At 46.6% G+C, this 21,068-nt stretch overlaps 1 protein-coding gene across 6 annotated transcripts in view; it reads left to right on the top strand.

Annotated features, from left to right (window-relative positions):
* The window catches only part of MRTFB (myocardin related transcription factor B), a 185,654-nt gene that overhangs the window by 139,931 nt on the left and 24,655 nt on the right, over positions 1-21,068 (top strand). For 5 of the 6 annotated variants that reach the window (XM_045992699.1, XM_045992697.1, XM_045992698.1 and 2 more), the window contains 5 exons: positions 6,651-6,785; positions 9,208-9,455; positions 14,189-14,321; positions 15,132-16,172; positions 18,936-19,073. In XM_045992699.1, the coding sequence (XP_045848655.1) occupies positions 6,651-6,785; positions 9,208-9,455; positions 14,189-14,321; positions 15,132-16,172; positions 18,936-19,073 (1,695 nt within the window). The remainder of the gene's footprint in view (positions 1-6,650; positions 6,786-9,207; positions 9,456-14,188; positions 14,322-15,131; positions 16,173-18,935; positions 19,074-21,068) is intronic. The other variant, XM_045992703.1, reaches the window with a different exon arrangement.

Genomic DNA, 21,068 nt, shown 5'->3' with positions numbered 1-21,068 from the left:
GTACATTTTAACCACCCCCCCAAAAAAGTTGTTCTTTGAAATATGTATTTCTGTGTGGTCTGTAAGAGACTAACACTGCCTTTCCTTGGACTTTTCTCTTTTCTTTTCAATTCTAATCAAAGTACAGCTGGAAAGGAATTTGCCAGAACATTAATGGAACACACATCGCATATTGGAGCTTAATTTATTTTTTGCCTAAGCAATTCTTGAACAGTGGAAAGCTGCTGAAAATTACCAGTAGGCTGCCACATGTGGGCGCCAGGAGCTGTTTCACTGGTGCTTTTAATCCAGACTTTTTTCTCTGTGCAATTTCTGAAGCCATTTAATTAATCATTTATGTTAAGCCCCCACATGCTTACTTGTAAGTGTGACCCGATAGGATCTGTGTTCATTTTCACAGTCTGTGCTATAGGGATGACCCCTATGCCAAATTGGAAATAGTGCTGATAGGAAACCTTGTGGGTCAGTTACTCAGTGTAACTGAAGTGTGTGAAAACGAGCTTAGGGGAACTTGGGGTACTTTTTTCCCATTGTATCTAGTAACCTCCAGGTAGATGACCTTTTCCAAATAACATAGAAACCTTGGGTTAAGCGAACAAAGAGGATGAGCAAGGTCGGGTAAGCCATGTACATGTGTATTACATCATTAGTATTAGACTATGTTTTATCTCAGATGCTTATCAGTAAAGGACTGAATTAGGCCATCCAAGATATGACTCTAATTTCTCCTGTTACCCTTTCAAACTAGCTTCCTATTACTTACATACCAAGAGGGTGTTATCGCTGGTAATGCTTTAGTTTTGAGCTGGTTTCCAGCCTTAACCACAAGGTCGTGTTCCATCCTAGTTCCTAATTCCCTTCTCCCATGACCAGTAAGAAAGTGCCTAAAGTGTATATTTGACAGAATAGGCCTCTCCTGTTTATGTATGAACAAATCAAGGTTTATTGACTATAAATGAGATGAGGGATAAAAAGTACCGGTCAGCATGTGCCAAGCACTTCTTTGGGCCTAGCACTGAGCTACTTACTTGATGTGTGTTCCCAGGGGCAGATGTCATCAAGAGAGCATCTGTCTGGCCCGCCCAGAGTTTGAACTAAGGACTTTGTTAAGCCAGCAGTTTGAGATTCTTCCTAAGACCCTTTTCCAGCCCAGCATCCTGTCATCCTCTTACGACTCATCATGGCAACTGCTGTTTGCACTCTTTAACAAATGCACACACAACATTATTTACTCAACTGTACAGTCTGTGCAAGTACCAGAAGTCAGTTACCAAAAATGAATAGTAGTAATTCTAATATTTACTTTGCCATCCGCATTCTGGCCCCTAAGAATCATTTTGACTGAGACCTAATCATAAGAACTGAAACTATAAAACTCTTAGAAGAAGACACCAGGGAAAGCTTTATGATGCTGGATTTAGTGATGACTTCTTGGATATGACACCAAGGCAACAAAAGAAAAAGATACTTAGGCTTTATCAAAATGAAAAACTTCTATGTATCAAAGGGCACTGTCAACAGAGTGAAAAGCAGCCAGTGGAATAGGAGAAAATACCTGCAAATCACAAATCTGATAAGAGGTTAAATGCCTAGAACATATACAGAACTCCCCCAACTCAACAGAAAAATAACTAACCTGATTTAAAAATGGGTAAAGGACTAGAATAGACATTTCTCGAAAGGAGATAGGAGCACCCGGGTGGCTCAGTTGGTTAAGCATCTGCCTTTGGCTCAGGTCATGGCCCGGGGTCCTGGAATCAAGTCCCACACCAGGCTCCTTGCTCAGTGGTGAGCCCGCTTCTCCCTCTGCCTCTGCCCCTCCCCCACAGTCAAGCTCATTCTCCTTGTCTCTCTCTCAAATAAAAATCTTTTTAAAAGAAAAAAAAGATAAGGGGCGCCTTGGTGGCTCAGTCAGTTAAGCATCTGATTCTTGATTTTGGCTCAAGTTAGGATCGGTGGGATGGAAGCCAGTGTTGGCCTTCATGCCGAGTGGATAGCCTGCTTAAGATTCTGTCTCTCCCTCTGCCCCTCCCCTCTTAAAACAATTAAGAAAGAAGAACAAACAAATGGCTAATAACCACATGAAAAGATGCTTTACAGCACGAATCACTAGAGAAATGCAAATCCAAGTCACAGTAAGATACCACCTCACACCACTAGAAATGCGACTATCCAAAGAACAAAATTAACAAGCATTGGTAAGGACATGTAGAAATCGGAATCCTTCTACCTTCTTGGTAGGATTGTGAAATGGTACAACCACTATAGAGAACGGTGTGGTACTTCTCTCAGAAAGCTAAATCTAGAATTACTGTGTGATCCAGGAAGTCCTGTTGTGGGTGTATGACTCCCAAGCGTTGATAGTAGGAACCAGAGCTGGTGTCTGTAGAGTCGTGTTCAGGGCAGCATTACGCAGGACAGCCAGAGCTCGAGGCAGCCCTTGTGTCCACTGACAAATGAAGGCTAAACAAAATGCGGTATATCCGTGTGATAGAGTATCAGTCAGCCTTAAAAAAGAAGGAGATTCTGACCCACATGACAACTTGGGTGCACCTTGAGGACATTACAGTAAGTGAAAAAAGCCAGACACAAAAGGACAAACTGTGATTCCACTATTACGAGCTACCCAGACTAGTCAGACTCGTGCAGAGAGTACAGGGTGGCTGCAGGGGCTGGTGGGAGGCCAGGATGGGGAATCATTGTTTAGTGGATAGAGAGTCTCAGTTTCAGAAGACGAAAACGGTCTGGAGACGGGTGTTGGTGACAGTCACAGAACAGTGGGAATGTGCGTAATGCCACAGAACTATGCACTCTGAAATGGTCTAAACGGTCACTTTCATCTTAAATAAATTTTACCACAGTTTTTTTTAAATGATGGATTTTTTAAATGCAGGACACGTGCACATCCTCACTACTAATCAGGTCATCAGGCACCGGCTCAGTGTCCACCAGTGTTGTGCCCGAAGATTAATTTCATGTTCAGCTGCTTGCACTAAAAATGAAATGCCTAAACCGTTCAGCTGTGCGCTACATAGACAGAGTGGTCAGTGCTAGGTGATGGATTGTAACAAAACTAGAATTTACATAGGAGATCCATCCATTAAATATACAAAGCATGTGTTTTTGATTTGTATTCAACTCATTCTTACTAGTATTCATTTTATTATTTGTCTGGGGATCGGAATATGGAAACAATATTTAAAGAATAATTGCATTTTGCATTTCTTATTTGCATATTCCCATCTTAATTAAGATCTCTGCTGCATCCTAAATTAAAAACACATTTATTTTGGATTTAAAATCTACAGTACAAAAAAAGCTTTGTTTTTAAATATCTAATTTCTGCTCCTCTAGATCGCATAAAGGAATCTAATAAAAAAGGAACTTAGCAGAGAACAGTGATGGGCCTTGACAAGTGTATCATCTTTATAGAAGGAACCAGTATAGATACCTGATACGTTATAAAATTTTAATCAGCTTAAACGTTTATTCTGACTTGTATTTTTCTTTGTAGCAGAACTTTCCCTTAGCATTTTCTTAGAAGAGAAAAGTCAGTCTTTAAGGTTCAAAGTGCTTTCTTTTTCCCTTTTTGTTTTTTTCAGTTTTTCTTTTTCAGTTTTATTTTAAAGCCTCAATATACATGTCTAAATATTAGACAGCAGTGTTTTTCTGACATTTCTTGTCATGGTGTCGTGACGACAGTTGAAGAATTAGAAGTCCTGAGACCTGTAGGTCGGGAACAGCGGTCAGATCTAATCAAACCAAGCAAAGTTTGCAGCTTTTTTGTTTTCTTGGAGAAAAGATTCTGAATCATTTTGAGATTAAATTTTGAAAGTACAAAAGGTGAACTTAGGTCTCAGTGGAAATTTAAACACTTAGGGCATTCTATTAAGATTTTAACGTATTGCTCACTTGACTGTGGAACCAAATAAGTGTAGTATCCTTTATGGCTTGGATATTCGTTTCATCCTTTTTGGAATGCTGGCATTTCAGAAGTACTGCTCTTTAGATTTTTTTTTTTAACTCTAGCCACCAGGATCCTAATAACATGAAGATAGGATGTAAGATTGTTTGAGGGCTCATTTCTAAAGCATATGAAAGAGACTGGCAGCATGTAAAGAGGAGTTTAGACATTTCTCCCTTTTTAACCAGAATTTATCTTCAGAGTAGGTAAGACTAATAATCACTGTATCTCAGCTAGCTTATTCTCGTGTTTCACTGGGGTCTGTGGCTTTCTGGGTAGCAAAGTCACACTGAAATACCACAAGAGCTAGTAAGATGAGGGTATCAGTAGTCAAGGCTGAAGTTCACTAGGAAACATCTAGAACTCAAGGACAATCATTTTCATACATATTAAAATTGATACCACATTCATGCTTCTGGATTATTTTTCAGATTTTTAACACTGACTGCTCTCAAATGCATCATTGCCATCATATCAGTCCGTGGGGGCTGGACTGGTAAAACAGCTGGCCAGGTTTACAGAATTTATCTACAAGAAGTGTGTATATATATATGAAATGTATGTTTATTCATCATATATGCAAATATATATTCAAATATGTGATCTCTTCTTCATATGCCAGTTGTATCACAGCCAAGGAATGTTGTTCCCTGTGTGAAAATTGACCCAGAGATAAATATCCTCACTTCCAAAACATGTGCAAAGTGAAAGGGAAACAATTAAAACCACATCCTTTAAAGCACTGATTGGCTGGCCTTGACTGTCCTCTCATGTCGGAGGTTCACTGAGGCAGCCGCTGGCTCAGGGCCTTTTGGGGGCAGGGGTCAGCCTGAAACACAGGTGCCAGGACTCTCAGATAAGGCCCTTTCTTTCACATCTGTTTGAATGCAATTGAGTACAGTAGTCTCCCCTTATCCCCAGGGGATACTGGAAACCACAGATAGTACCCAACACTGTGTATACTGTTTTTTCCTATGTGTACTGACATAAAGTTCTCATTATAAATCAGGCACAGTAAGAGAGCAACAGCTATAATAATAAAATAGGGCAGTTCTAACAATATGTAGTATAATAAAAATTATGTGAATGTGGTCTTTCACTCTCAAAATATCTTACCGTCCTATACTCGCCCTCCTTTGTCTTGTGATGATGGAAAGGAGACGTGCCTACGTGATGAGATGAAGTGAGGTGAACGAGGTAGGCATGTGACACAGCCTTAGGCTGCTGTTGACCTTGTGACCGTATGTCAGAGGAGGGTCGTCTGCTTCTGGGCCGCAGATGCCCACGGGTCACTGAAAATACCATAAACCGTGGTGGAGGGGGCTACCGTGTAGCCATCTTTAAAAAGCCAACACTGTTCGTTATAATTACTTAAAAGCTGAAATCGGTGGCAAAAAGGAAAGCGAGCTCGGGGAGAGAGCCCCATGGGCGAGCAGAGTCCACTGCACACCCACACACATACTCAGAGTCCCAGCCGGCCTCCAGCGCCTCACCCCGCATGAGTAAAGCCGCAAGGAATTTCCATTCACCCATTACACAAATATTTATTGAGTAACTAGTATGTGCCAAGCTTCATATTTCTTGCTGCTAAACAGCCTCTGAGTTCTCAGGTCATTTATTTTAAGGAGGAAAAATACAGTGTGCTATTCTTAAACCCAAGTATATCTGCAAAGGAACTGACTTTGATTCTCATAATGAATTTGAGAGTTGTGTGGGGGAAGTGGACGTGATAAAGAGAGATATTTTCTTTAAGACAAGGCTGGTCACAGTGGAGTCCATGTACTAACCACTGTGCGACACTGAACGGATTTGTTATAGTAGTAAGATCTGCTTCCAGTAAGTGAATACGTAAAATCTACTCAAAGTAGACTGTTAGTGGAGATGGGCCGTTAGGTTGTTGATAAAATCTATCAAGGCCTTCCGAGGGAGCTTCCTTTGTTAACACGGGACTCCAAATTGAGGTTTAGGGGTTGCTCATTTGGCCTCGGTAACAAATTAGCTTCTTGCTTTAGGTGTGAGGGTGCGCCATCAGCGAATCAAGTTGCTGTTACAGAATGCATTTGGCGGGTACCCTCCTGTTGCGGGAGATGAGGGTGGGGGATTGCGGAGGAGGGGAGGGCTCGTCAGGCTTGGACACGGGGACACAAAGTGTAAAGCAGAGTTAAGGACCCGTATGTGAAGTGGGCCTCCAAGGAACGGGGGCTTTCTTAGCCAGTGCTCCAGGCCCTGGGCCCAGGATGTGCTGACAGTGTTGGTGAGAGCCTGTGACCAAGTCTAAAGACCACACTGGGACCCACCAGGATTATTACTCCGCTCTGTACAGCAAGAGAACCTCACGAGTGTCCTGTATTGTTCTGATCATTTTTACAAGAGTCTTGGACTTCTCTTCTGCCAAAACAGGGCGGATCTGACCATATTTCTGAGAAAACACTACCAGGGCGGAGTCAGTCGAACCTCACTTAGCTTTAGCTTTTCATTGCTATTGGGACAAAGACTGGCTGGCTGACTCGGTGGAGGCGAAGCATGGTGCTCCACCATCTGGGTCTCAGACATAGTAGTACATTTTTCTTTTGTTTTCCGGTGGACTTAAAAAAAAAAAAATTAGGTCATTCCCTTCTATTTCTGGTTTTTCTAATTTTATGTCATTGAGTTCACATACTTGTTCGCTTTCTGGCTTTTCCACCAGTTTACTTCAGTGTCCCCTGCAGTTCCTGAATTCTTGAAAACGCCTCCTGCGGATCAGCCCCCCACCAGGTCCACTGCACCTGTCGTCCCTACGAATACCGTGTCCTCGGCAAAGCCTGGGCCGGCGCTATTAAAGGTGGGTCCCTGCACACACACTGGTTCGAGGTCTTTACCGGTGGCTTGTCTGCGGGAACACAGGGGCACACGTCTGCGTTGGCCAGCCTGGCTTTCAGTCTGAAGCCTTGAAAACAAAACCACAGGCAGACTTGCTCGATCATGCCTCGGTCTTGGAAACCACCACCTTCCACAAATGCCCAATTGTTCTGTAGTCACAGAAGAACCGCAAAACATTCAGTCTCTGTGAAACTCCCGGAGCCCTGCAGAAGGGCTTTAGGATACATTTTATCAGCAGTTCCCAGTTCTGCCGCCATCCATTCCTTCCAGAATGAAGGAAACCCTGGGAGTGGAGTGAGATCGAGCCGCTTAGCGCATGGTTGGGGAGTCGGGAGCCTCACGAACAGATGTCTTTGATGGGAACGTAATTTCAGACTTTATACACAAGGTCAGTGTCAGCGCTAGTCCAGATGTATTACATGACAGGTTAAAGGCTTTAGAAAAGCGGCTGTGTTTTTTGATTTAGCAGATTTGGCCTATGGAAGCCGGGTTTGTTCTCCAGATAAGCTGCAGATTGGTGGCACCGTTCCCTGCATTTGACTGGGCGCAAATAATCCAGCTAGAACAAGCCCCACGGAAGATCAAAATTCTTAATATATAGTAGTACACTTTTGAAGTTTTTTTTTTTTTTAAGTGTATTTAGAACTGCTGGATGGGGGCGGAGGGACGGTGATAGAGAATAGTGTCATCGTTTCAGATGTGGCTTTGCCAAACATAGCAGAACACTGATGTCAAACGTTTAGAACACAAAAAGGACTCTGGAGAGCTAGCCAACCCTCCCGGCACCTTCCAGAAGGGAGGCCGGAAGAAGTAACGAGGCTCGGAAGGATCCAGGCTCCCCAAGGGCAGCAAAGCCTTCTTTCTGCCTCCCCAGATTCCTTGCTTCCATCCACTCTGGCACGGTCGTGGTCTTCGGCCCTCCTGCAGAGAAGGCTCTCTGCTCCAGCCTCTTCGTGTCCGTGCAGCCCAGTGTCTATGGCCTCAGGGCACAAGTCAGTATATCTCCCCGTCTTCCGTCACTTAGTACTGGAGCCAGAAGTTCCCGAGCGTGGCACGTGGCAGCTGAGCTAATAACATCAGCTCTCCTCCCTTGCCCACATTCGCGAGCGTGTGCCCCAGATGGCACAGAGAGCGTTCGGATGCCGACCCATCTGTCCCTGTGGGTGCCGAGCTCTCAGCCTCTCCTGTTCTCTGGGTCTCTCCTCTTCACTGGTGTGCCTGTAGGGAGGGCTTTGATTCTGGGGCCGGAGGCATTGTTGAAGAAGGTGAGGTTCGGAGGCTGGGTCGGGGATCCCAGGACTGTGCTAGGAGAGGAAGAGACAAGTACACAGGAGAAACAGATCACAGTTCGGCGGGGGGGGGGTGTGCGTTCTGTGAGGAAAGCTGTTGTTCCCCACCCTCACTTCGTGGGAGAACATGCCAGTGACTAAGTAACAGCAGATTTAGTCTGAGGCCTACTGGCTACTGTGTGCCTGTCCCCTCCCTTTTCCCGCAGGTGCCTTCCTGGTTAGCCAGGTCAGTGGTTTCATCATTACATAACAGCGTGCCACCTCGGGTTCCCAGACCGCATCCATTGTTGTAATCACTCTGAAAAGAGCAGGAATAAAATCGGTTATTGATAGCACAATAAGCAGATGACGGGGAACTGACTAATACTGTGAGATTGCAGTACTTGGGTGCATTTTCCTTAGAAATACGTAACTCGAGGGGCACCTGGGTGGCTCAGTCAGTTAAGTGTCAAACTCTTGATTTGGGCCCAGGTCATGACCTCAGGGTCATAAGATCGAGCCCCACTTGGGGCTCCACGCTGGGCATGGAGCTGCTTAAGATTCTCTCTCTCTGCCTCGGCCCCTGCCCTCCCCTCTTCAAGAATTTTTTTAAAAGAAATACATAACTTCATAGTCTGCTCTATTCCATTAGAAGCATTTTTTCTGTTTGTACATATCCACTCAAGAATGACTCTAGAGTATTTCAGTGACCATAAAATAGTCCACAGTTACAGTGACGGAGCGCTCGTCTTCTCCCGTCTGTAGCCCGAGCCCGCAGCCTGGTCTAACTAGGAGTCCTTTGCGTGAGCCCTTCCGAGTGTGTCCGCGTGAGACTCCCGCAGTGACTGCTGGCTGAACTGAATGGATAAGGCTGAGCCGCATGGCCTTCCCTTACTCTAAGGGAACAAGGCAGCAGGAGGAAGTAAGTCCTTAGGAGCCAGATGTCTTGGTCAGAGGAGGCGTCCCCACGTTTTCCTCACCCCGGAGGCGCACTCGGGGACTCGCCGCCCCGTCGGCAGCGCCGGCGTCCGGGGTCCTCCGCCGCTCGCCCCCGGGTCCCTGAGGCACACGGTGGTGGCTTCTCCTAAAACGTTCTTCTCTTTCTCCCGAAACCAGCAAAGCCATCCCAAGAACCCCAACGACAAGCACCGCAGCAAGAAGTGCAAGGACCCCAAGCCGCGGGTGAAGAAGCTGAAGTACCACCAGTACATCCCGCCCGACCAGAAGGGCGAGAAGAGCGAGCCGCAGATGGACTCCAACTACGCGCGCCTGCTCCAGCAGCAGCAGCTCTTCCTGCAGCTGCAGATCCTCAGCCAGCAGCAGCAGCGCTACAACTACCAGACCATCCTGCCCGCGCCGCTCAAGTACGCGCGTGCCCGCGGGCTGCGGGGGGCCGGCTCGCTCCTCGCCCAGGGCCTTCCGCCGCCCGGGCTTCCCCTCGTGCCCTGGTCCCTGGGAGAGCGTCCGGCGCCCGGTCTGTCCCTGAAAGCCCTTCCCCGCCTTGCGAGTTAGAGGGGATTCCCACCGTGACCCACCCGGGAAGTTTTTGCCCGTTACTCACCCAGGTAGTAGTAGATGCCGTGAGCAGAGCACACAAGTGTACGGCCTGTTGTAAACAGGAAAAAAAAAAGACTAGGAGCTGGAGTGGCTGAGAAAGCTCTATGAGAAAGGTGGGATACTTACATGGGAAAGAGCCTGAAACCAGGCAAGGGCCCTTTCAAGCCAAGGGGGACGATCTTGGTGCAAGAACAGAGGAAGGAGTGGGTGATGTCTGGTTACTGGCTGACAAGAAAAAGAGCCCAAATAAAGAATGTGATTCCTTTTTTAAGAAAAGTAGAAGACAAAACTGAGTTGAGCCGCTGTCTGGAAGAGCTCGCAGCCGGGCAGCCTTGAATCTGGATGTGGTAGGTGATTCAGAAGGCTGTCACGGTGGAATCAAAGTGCAAGAAAGAGCGGTTTGATGCTGGTCCTGGAGGGGAGTCTGGAAATAGGAAAAACAGAAATTTCACAACAGAGTAGATGTGAGAAGATGAAAGGGCATTGATAACGAGAAGGAAGGAACAGATGAGAGATGTTTCAAAGACAACTAAAGGTCTTGGTGACCAACAACTGTGGAGAAGGAACACATTTCCAGAGTCTGAGCCCAGTTGGGAGGGACGGAAGGAAGTGAGTTCCACCAGCTTCCGAGACCGAATCCGTAGCAGGACATCCACTACAAACTTCAGTTATGCGCTGATAGAAATTTCTAGATAGCCACCCTCGGTATGCATTTGCTGGGAAACGTAGATAAAAATGCAAAGGCCTTATCTTTCATTTCCCTCAGTTTTCAGGAGAAAGGGATAGTTGAAGTGAGTTGAATGTTCAACTCACAGAAAGAAACTTTAAAAAAGATGCAGGATTTCATTAGAAGAAAAAATGTTTTCAGTGATCAAGCCTCTCAGTTTATGATCTGTAGAAACTTGACTCCTGTCTTCTACACGTATGCCAAGCATTCCTCCGCAGGGAGCCCTATCTTCTAGGAGTAGGAAAGGAGTAAAACCCACTAAAAAGCTCCTCTGTTAAGAACCATTTCCTCATATGCTAATGATTATCAGTTCACTTTTTTCTTTGAAGATCCTGATACCTCGAGGAAGATTAGACCTATTAGTCATTCAGACCTTACTGTAAAGTACTTAAATCTAAAACAAAGATGAAGAAAGAAGGAATTTGTGTAGCATGTTATTACTTTAAGAGCAAGCAGGCCTGAGTGAGATGTTGACATTGGAAGGAAACCAGGGAAGACCAAAGAGAATTGGAAGAGTATCAGAGGCAAACGGCCGCTGCTTTACAGCTTTGTCCAGGCCGGGGGAGGCGCCCTCCCCTGCCGCCGCCCTCCTCTGGCAGCAGGCAGCGGGGATGCGAACGCGAACCCTGGCTCCCATCTCTGTGCTCCTTAGGATGCACCGAGCTGCGTGCTCAGCACGTGACATCACCCTCCTCCTCCTAGTAACTCCAGGAAGAGCTGGAATGTCTGATCCCTGCTCCCAGGCAAGGAAACCTGTTAAACTGAAAATCCCATGAAAGGATTGTTTTGCGTAGGGTATCTATGAAATCGTCTTTTCTGTAATGAAGGAAATTGTGTGGGGCCAGTCTGTGGATGGAAAGAGTACATCCGAGGGTGTCGAGGATCTGGTCTCTCTCGGTTCCTTGCCTTTCCATGAAGGCTGTAGTTCCCCTCTCCTCCGTAAACATTCCCATCCCTGCAGCCGCCAAGCCACCTACCTAAGGAAAGCATCCCCCAAAAAGAACGAGGAGGAAAGACCCCTTATCATTCTGCATTTGTTCACCACATAAAGACCGAACATCACTTCTGTATAAGTTCCACGTCCGGGATGTGGAAACGTTGTTTTTATTACAGTGTTTGTTTTCCCCGGAATTCCAGCACAGAGAGCAATGTGGAAGTCTTATAGCACCCATATAGCGGGATTTTATCTGATGACGCAGACTTCCCGTACCTTGGGAAGATCAGGAGCCCTGGGAGACAGGGCTGTGGTCCCAGCGTAGCCACACACTGGCGGAGGGTCCTAGAAGGTCCCTTCGTGTGTCTGGACTTTGCGTTTCTCATCTACACTGTCATCACATTCCGTAAGGTCCCCGCCCCCCTACACATCAACTTTTCTTTCTCCGTGGATTTGAGGCGGGGGTGGGAATGATCAACTTACTATTTCAAAGGTCAGAGTAAACATTGAATTGTTAATCATAGTAACAAGTAGGGTATTAGAGAATCTCAACAAAAAAGCACAAAATAGAATCATCAGGTTTTTTTGATGGTACATCAAAAGTCACATTTACATGGTGCCTTCTCAAGGAGATAATATTCTCTCAAGGAGATAATATTCACAAAAGAGCAAAAGCTGGTTGGGAGGAATTTTGCACTTTTTACTTAAGAAAGCCCAGATATATAGTACATAGGTAATTATGCAGTACCCCCATGGTATTAAAATTTCACTGGGAGGTTGATGAGGGAAAACGAAATCTAAAAAAGCTCCTTGCAGGGAAAGTAATGAAAATAGGGTTGAGAAATTCTGATTTACATTAAAAGTTTTCACAATTCTAATAAAAGATTTTAAAACTGAATTTTTAGAAAGGAAAAAAATGATACATAAAACATTTGCCATTCCATCCAAACTTCAAAAAACTTAAATACTTAAAATATTTAACTGCCACAAAATTTAGGCAGATTTTATGTCAAGAGTTAGCTGTTGACAGGGCCAGAAATGGCTTCAAACACGATCTTCCTAAAACGCTCTTGACGAAGCTGCTCTAACTGGGGACCTCATCCTCGTTCAGAATAAGGAATTCAGAGTCTCCTTGCTTCAGCACCAAGGTTCATATAACAGTGAAACGTGGGGCTGTAATGAAATTGGCTCTTCAGTGTCAAGCACCATGTGGACCTTTCTTGAATGGATAGCAACCACCCAGAAGAGAAATGCCGTTGTTGCCAAGAGTAGCATACACGGGGAAGAAGTTAGACGGGGACCTGGTTTTGATAAGGAAAGGAGTTTAGGCAAAGGAGTACAAAAGTACAATAGATGCACCAACATTTCTTTAATAACCCTTTTAAATGAAGTATAGGTTGTGGAGAGGCCCATACATCATAGCTGAAAATCGATGCCAAGTAGATCCCTAAATCAAGAAACAGAACATCCCCAGTACCGCCAGGAGGGCATCCTTGCATCCCCTCTCAGTGACTTGTGTCCCATAGACTAGTTGGCCAGTTTTTGAACATTGCATAAACGCCATCTTACAGTGCACATTATTTTGCTGCTTTTGCTCAATACTATGTTTGTTAAGTTGCATCTTTCCTGGCACAGAAAGCAGCAGTTACTTTTTACTCTGTCTAGTGTTTTATAATCGATCCACCCACCATCCTCTTGGTGGACAGTTGGGTCATGTCCAGTTGGGGCTGGTGTGAATAACGCCGTAATAAACATGGCTCACACATGTCTGTCTTGTCAGGTGTCCTTCTAGGAACGCCCCTGAGTCAAAAGAGAGGCACCGGTTTTTAGCAGACAGCAGGAAACAGGTCTCCAGAGTGGTCCTCCCAGTTCACACTTCCACCTGCCACGGCTGAGAGCTCGGGACGTTCCGGGTCCTCGGCACCCACGGTCTGAGTCATCATACAGCACTTGAGCTGGGCATGCAGTGCTGTTCCGTTGTGCTTTTCTTGATTGTCCTCCTGTCTGTCAAGGCTAAGCCCTGTCCACACACTTACTGACCACTCGGGGATCCTTTCTTGTGGTACGCTTGTTCGAGATTTTCCCATTTCCCCATTGGGCTTTGTCTTTTTCTTACTGCTTTTAAGACTTCTTTGTATATTCTAGATATGAGGCCTTGCCAGGAGTGCATATTACAAATATCTCTTCCCATGCCTTGACTTTTAACCCTTAAATGTGTCCTTCATAGTGCATTTTGTATCCTCTTTAAGAAATCTTTGCCTACCCAAAGGACATGAAGATGTTATCCGAAGTTTTCTAGAAGCTTTATTGGTTTCATAATTCACATTTAGGTTTTTGAGATGGTGTGAAGTAGGGGTCCGTCAAGGGCCCTATTTTTTTCTGTATGAATAGCCAGCGTGGACCAGCACTATTTATCGTAAGGACCACCCTTTTCCTACTGCACTACAGTGCCGCCTCAGTGATAACTCAAGAGGCTATATATGTGAGGGTCTGTTTCTGGATCCTCTGTTCTCTTCCATTTGTTCTGCCCCCAGCACCACACCATCATAATAACTGGCTTTGTAATGAATTTTGATATCTGGTGGTATGACTCTTCCGAATTCTTCTTCAAGGATGCCGTGGCCTTTCTTGGTCCTTTGTATTTCCATATAAAGCTGAGAATCACCTTCTAAGTTTCTACCAAGCAAGCAAACAAGCAAACAAAATTGACAGGGATTTTCTCTGCAATCTAATTTGATGACTGTCTGCAAAATATTGAGTCTTCCAACCCATGCCCATGGCATTTTTCTCTTCACAAGCTAACATATTGTTAGTAGAAGCAATGTCAAATTCAGAAATTATTTTATTATAAACTCTCTCATTTTCTCGTTCTTTTGAAGGCCACTTAATGACAAAAATAACAACAGTGGGAACTCCACTCTGAACAGTACCACACCTAACCCTCCGAGACAGAATACATCTGCTCCTGTGAGAAAGCCGGGACCTCTGCCTTCTAGCTTGGATGACTTAAAGGTGAGAAGTTCAAGGAGAGTTTATGCACCCATAGGTACCACAGAAAGGTAAATGATTTGCCAGATTTCTCTAATATGTGTAGGTAAGCTTTCAGTAGACCTTCAACTCCACCAACAGAAAATAACCTCTACAGAGGCACTTTCTGTTTATGTCCATTAAGTTTCTTTTAAAATGACCAGTAATGGGGCACCTGGGTGGCTCAGTGAGTTAAGATGACCAGTAATGATTCTCATGCGTTGAGCATAAACCCTGTGCAGATACCAGACCAGTTCTGACTGTAGAGGCAGGTTTTCTCTTCCTGCTCGTTTCCAAGTTTGGGAGAAGCAGGGAAAATGTAACAGTCCAGGATCTGATCTCCAAGGCCAGCCTGCATGGGTTTCCACCCCAGCTCGTCCTTCGGTTATCTGTGGTAGCTCAGACCACGGCGAGTCAGACTCTCTCTGCCCCCATCGCCTCTGTGAACTAGGAATTGTAGTAATAACACCCACAGCTCCTGGGAAGATGAGTTGGAAGAGGAAAACACGTCCAGCAGTGGCTGGCACCTGGTCATTACTCAGTGAACATGATGGTTATCATCATGATTTCTGGTTTCCAACCCTTGGACATAAATCCTTGCTGGATCACTGGCCTTTGCAGAACTTGGGGTCTGTAGCTATGTGTGTCTGTGGGTTAGGAAGAGAAACCTTCCTGCTTGCTGGTGTGCGGTCATAGGGAGCGGACAGACATCGGCCCCTTTCTCATCAAAGTGTCCCATAGATTTGCCGGAAGTTGCGGGCCGGAAGAGGAGGTGTGACTTGTTTGTACTTGCAGGTGTCGGAGCTGAAGACAGAACTGAAGTTAAGGGGTCTTCCGGTGTCAGGCACCAAACCGGACCTCATCGAGCGCCTGAAACCCTACCAGGAAATGAACAGCAGCAGCGTCACTGCGGGCGGCGTCCTGACAGTGCCCGCGTCCGCCGTCGTCACCAGTAACCCAGAAGTCACCGTGGCACTGTCCGTCACAACACGACACAACCCCGTGACCAGCTCGGGCTCCTCCTTCAAGGCAGAATTGCCACCCGCCGGCACCAGCACCGCCGCCCATGTTGAGACCGTCAGCTCCCCTCTGCCCATCTCACCGTCCCCCTCCGAACAGTCCAGTCTCGGGACCGAGGACACAAGCATGGCAGACACCTTCACCGAGATCATGACCATGATGTCGCCGGCGCAGTTCCTGTGCTCGTCCCCTCTGCGAGTGACGGGCCCTGAGGACAGCCCGAGCCCCACCAGCAGCACGCTGTCGAGTCTGGAGCTGGACGCGGCTGAGAAGGACCGCAAGCTGCAGGAGAAGGAGAAGCAGATCGAGGAGCTCAAGAGGAAACTGGAACAAGAGCAGAAGCTCGTGGAAGTTCTGAAAATGCAGCTCGAGGTGGAAAAGCGAGGGCAGCGGCAGCAGCCGCCGCTGGAAGCGCAGCCCGGCACCGCAGCCAGTTCGGCGGCCAAGTTAGATCCGAAACTCGGCAGCGCCGGCTCCTCCGTCAAGGACGAGGCCTCGCTCAGCGACTGCTCGGGCTCCAGGCAGCCGGGCCCGGGAGCCGGCCCGCCCGTCGGCCAGCCCCTCTCGGCGGCGGGCCAGGCCCTGGTGGCCAAGAAGGCGGTGGTGATCAAGCAGGAGGTCGCCGTGGCCCAGGCGGAGCCGCCGAGCATCGTCCCCCAGTTTTACGTGAGTTCGCAGGGACAGCCGCCACCTGCCGGTGTCGCTGCGCCTCAGGCTTTACTGACCACACAGACCGCCCAGCTGCTGCTGCCGCTGTCCATCCAGGGCTCCCGGGTCACCTCAGTGCAGCTCCCCGTAGGCAGCCTCAGACTCCAGGTGTGAAGCGTGTCTTCTAACTCCCTTGCCTTACAGCCCGCCGAGAGCCGACGCTTGCCTCACGCTTTCTCACAGATGCCTCCCGCCAGGCTTCGGGGTGCCAGGAAATGCGGGGGTGGGGGAGGGGGTGGCCTCATAGAATCGAATTTCCAAAACGTGAATAGCTAGCCTTGTTTCTCTGTGCTACAGACAAAACAAGAGGTGCTCTTCTACTGTCCAAACCTTTTATCTTCAGTGAACACAGTCTCCCGCGTGCAGGCATTTCTAAATACTGGTCACAGTGGCATGAGAATAGCGAGTGTCCCTGGGCGCTCTGTGTGCAGGACACAGCATCAAGCACTTTATCATTCTTTCTTTCTTTCTTTCTTTCTTTATTTGACTAATCTCTACACCCAATGTGGGACTCGAACTCATGACCCCGAGGTCAGGAGTCACACGCTCCTCCAACTGAGCCAGCCAGGCGCTCCATTCCTCCAGGAGATCTGAGCGGTAACACCCACTATGAGATAGGGAAACTGAGGTTTGGCAAGTTGCTCCAGGACGGAGCTGGGTAATTCTGACTAGAGTTCTCACTTTTACGCCCACTCCTATATTCTGCCTGCTAAATGTAGTTCTGGGAAGACACCAGTGAGGCAGAGATGCCAAAGGCATGTTGGGTATCTAAGGGGAATGTGACCACAAACCTAGGACAGAGGATGTGGTTGAGAGACGTGCTAAGGCACTGATAGGCAGGAAACCTCCTTTTATGCCTGTGTAACCCGTGTACTGACCTCAAGCTGTTTTTATGTGATGCGTTTTGGTAGGTTTCAACAAAATGTGTGGGCCACAAGTAAACAGAATGGGGGCAGTGCTCCTCAATTTTGAGTCTCTTAATGGCAGAAGAGAGTGGTCCTGTACCCCTGGGGTTAGGAAGCATGACCCAAGGCCCTTGGCATGTGCAAAAACTCTAATTCCCCTGTTTAAACTTCCCAGTGTCTGTGAAATTGAAGGTCCACTCTGTAAGAGAGCTCTTCTGAGCTTTTTTTTTTTTCCAACCATATCTTCCAGTGGAGTTGATGTTCTCAGAACAAGAACTGTGTTTGTTTGTTTATTTATTTATTTTTCAGCGTAACAGTATTCATCGTTTTTGCACCACACCCAGTGCTCCATGCAACACGTGCCCTCCCTATTACCCTCCACCTGGTTCCCCCAACCTCCCACCCCCCGCCCCTTCAAAAACCCTCAGGTTGTTTTTCAGAGTCCATAGTCTCTCATGGTTCACCTCCCCTTCCAATTTCCCTCAACTGCCTTCTCCTCTCCATCTCCCCATGTCCTCCATGTTATTTGTTATGCTCCACAAATAAGTGAGACCATAGGATACTTGACTCTCTCTGCTTGACTTATTTCGCTCAGCATCATCTCTTCCAGTCCGGGCCATGTTGCTACAAAAGTTGGGTATTCATCCTTTCTGATGGAGGCATAATACTCCATAGTGTATATGGACCACATCTTCCTTATCCATTCGTCCGTTGAAGGGCATCTTGGTTCTTTCCACAGTTTGGCGACCGTGGCCATTGCTGCTATAAACATTGGGGTACAGATGGCCCTTCTTTTCACTACATCTGTATCTTTGGGGTAAATACCCAGCAGTGCAATTGCAGGGTCATAGGGAAGCTCTATTCTTAATTTCTTTTTTTTTTTTTTTTAAGATTATTTATTTATTTATTTGGCAGAGAGAGAGATCACAAGTCGGCAGAGAGGTAGGCAGAGAGAGAGGGAAGCAGGCTTCCTGCTGAGCAGAAAGCCCGATGCGGGACTCGATCCCAGGACCCTGAGATCATGACCTGAGCCGAAGGCAGCGGCTTAACCCACTGAGCCACCCAGGCGCCCTATTCTTAATTTCTTGAGGAATCTCCACACTGTTCTCCAGAGTGGCTGCACCAACTTGCATTCCCACCAACAGTGTAAGAGGGTTCCCCTTTCTCCACATCCTCTCCAACACATGTTGTTTCCTGTCTTGCTAATTTTGGCCATTCTAACTGGTGTCAGGTGGTATCTCAATGTGGTTTTAATTTGAATCTCCCTGATGGCTAGTGATGATGAGCATTTTTTCATGTGTCTGATAGCCATTTGTATGTCCTCATTGGAGAAGTGTCTGTTCATATCTTCTGCCCATTTTTTGATTCTGGGCCTGTGTGTGCCCCGGCGTGTGGCTGACGGCCCCCCAGCGGGAGCACAGCCTGCAGCTCAAAAGCCGCCGTCCAGGGTGGGGAGCCCCAGAGAGTTCCCTGCCGCTGCTCCGGCTACTGCAGCAGCTGACCCAGTATGTGGAAAGCTCCTGTAGGCTGCTATTTCCGTTTTCTCTTCTCAAAATTTTTCAATGAAAACCTTAGCCACTTAAGAAACAATCAGAGCATGAAGATAACTGGTCTGGTGTTTCACTCTCTGGTTTAGAATTCAGGCTCAAATCTGTGTGTTAATGAAATGAAGTTTGTGTCTGTAAATATTTAATTTCACTTCAGATATGATCCCCACATGACCCTTTATTCCACATCTAAGCTCTTTTTTTAAAATTTATATATATATATATATATATTATATATATATATATATATTTTTTTTTTTTTTTAGTAGTCTCTGTGCCCAACGTGGCGCTCAAACTCACGACCCTGACATCAGGAATCTCACGCTCTTCCAGCTGAGCCAGTCAGGTGCCCGCACGTCTAAACTCTTGATTCTGAGATTGATTTTGACAATTAAATTGATTTTTTATCTGCTTCCTAGACTCCAGCACAAGCAGGAATCCAGACTCAGCCCCAGACAGCAGCGGCCACGCTGTCCTCGGGCTTAGCCCAGACTGTACCTCAGAAGCAAGACGCTTTCACGCCGCATGTGCGCAGTCAGCCTCAGCAAGTTAGAAAGGTGGGTGAAGGCTAACGGTGACAAGCTGTCACTGACGCGAGCCGTCGTCTGCTCAGCCATCCCGCAAGCACCCGCAAAGCAATCTCCTCGTGGGAAGCCCCTGTCTGTTCTGTGTGATGTGCCCCTCCTTGAGCGGGCCTGAGGGCGCATGGCCTGTGGCTGGGGATCACCCAGCTGTTTGGGGAAGGGAGTTCATTACGGAAAGAGAGCTCGTCTTAACAGTTAAGCCCCTTTTCCAAGGAAAAGTTTCAAGAGTGTGTTATTAATCCTCATATGTAGGATTTTCTGGAGTTTAAAATAGATTTCTTTTCAAATTAATAATTTTTTTGGAGGGGGAAGAAGTGCTGTTCCCTGGGAAGAGATGTTTGAAGATGAAAAAGATACTTTCTGAAAAGTTTACCTTGAGTAAGATCTCTATATAGGTAAGAGTTGCCGTCTCGGAGATTTAAGAGCCAGAAAACCCAGGTCTGCTCGTTCTGGTTCCCCACTTCCTACGTGGTTGGCCTTGTGTGAAATTCACTTACTTTCTCTGAGTGTTCTTTTCCTCGTCTTTAAAATGACGGTGTTGGGCTAGGGCTCGGTAACTTCTACACATGTTCCTACCAAGAAGTTCTGATGTGAAGGCCCCAGAAGCTACCAAAATTCCCTCCTATCCAGTAGGTGGAGCTATGTGCACATCTCCTTGCCAGGAAACTCTCAAAGGCCTCAAAAATAGGTCTCACCCTTTTATTTTATTTATTTTTTAAAAGCTTTTATTTATTTATTTGACAGAGAGAGATCACAAGTAGGCAGAGAGGCAGGCGGGGGGTTGGGGGAAGCAGGCTCCCTGCTGAGCAGAGAGCCCGATGCAGGGCTCGATCCCAGGACCCTGAGATCATGACCTGAGCCAAAGGCAGAGGCTTAACCCACCCAAGTGCCCCTATTTTATTTTTTTAATTTATTTTTTAGAGGGGGCAGAGGAAGAGGGAAAGAGAGAATCCTAAGCAGGCTCCATGGCAAGCACGGAGCTCAGCATGGGGTTTGATCTCATTACCCTGAGATCATGACCTGAGCTGAAATCTAGAGTCGTACGTTGACCTGACTGAGCCACCCAGGTGCCCCAGGTCTTAGTATTTTAAAAGTTGAGAATTCTTGGTCTCAGAATCTCAGTCTTCCGCATAAAAGAACTTGGATAATTAGGTGTACCTATAGACATGGTCCAGGGGGTGTGAACCGTCTAGGCTAAGACCACTGGAGCAATAGACAGAAACAGTAGTCATTGGTGCTCTCTTCCAGAATCTCCTCTGGGAAACGCAGTGAGCAAGGAGTTATAGCTGCACATTACTTATAGGGCTCAGAATAACATTTTAATTTAGTGATAAGCTTAATGAGTGTTCCAAATGTCCAGACAGTTTGATTTAGAGAGGAAAGGGAAAAACAGGGTATAGACAGGATGAATAAGGGCTTATTCACTAAGTGTCCAAATACTAGAATTAGGGGTCATTAATTCCAATTTAAAGGAAGAAATTATTGTACCAAATATAAGGAAATTCAGCTTTTCCAAAGAGGAGTTACACTTGTCCCGTTCGGAGGGATATATAGACGCACACATAAATACACTTTCCCACTTGAGAAATATACATGTATATTTATGACAGAAATACAGGGCTAAGTTTTTCTCTTTCAGAATAGGGTACAAAGTATATTAGATCTGTTTACGAGTAGATCAGTTCTGTGAAATACAGTGGCAAAAGCCCAGATGTATGTGGCCATACATCTGTAAAAGGCCATAAAAGCTTTGGCTCTTAATGGGCCAGACACACAGTTGGCCGTTCCACAGGAGGGAATCCTCCCCGCACCCCGACAGAAGGTAGCTTCTCAGACTTTAAATGGGGCCTCGCAGAGATCTGGAAAAGTGTTTGAGAAACTGGAAAAAAGAGAGTGGACACAGCCCGGGTGGCCGTTATGGTCGGCTAGAAAGGGGGCCAGGTGGCGGCAGCAGGTTCGCGTGCTGGC

This window comes from Meles meles, chromosome 21, assembly GCF_922984935.1.
Source record: "Meles meles chromosome 21, mMelMel3.1 paternal haplotype, whole genome shotgun sequence".
Taxonomy (NCBI): Eukaryota; Metazoa; Chordata; class Mammalia; order Carnivora; family Mustelidae; genus Meles; species Meles meles.
Note: the sequence above shows the minus strand (reverse complement) of the source record. Positions and strands in the feature narration are given on the sequence as shown.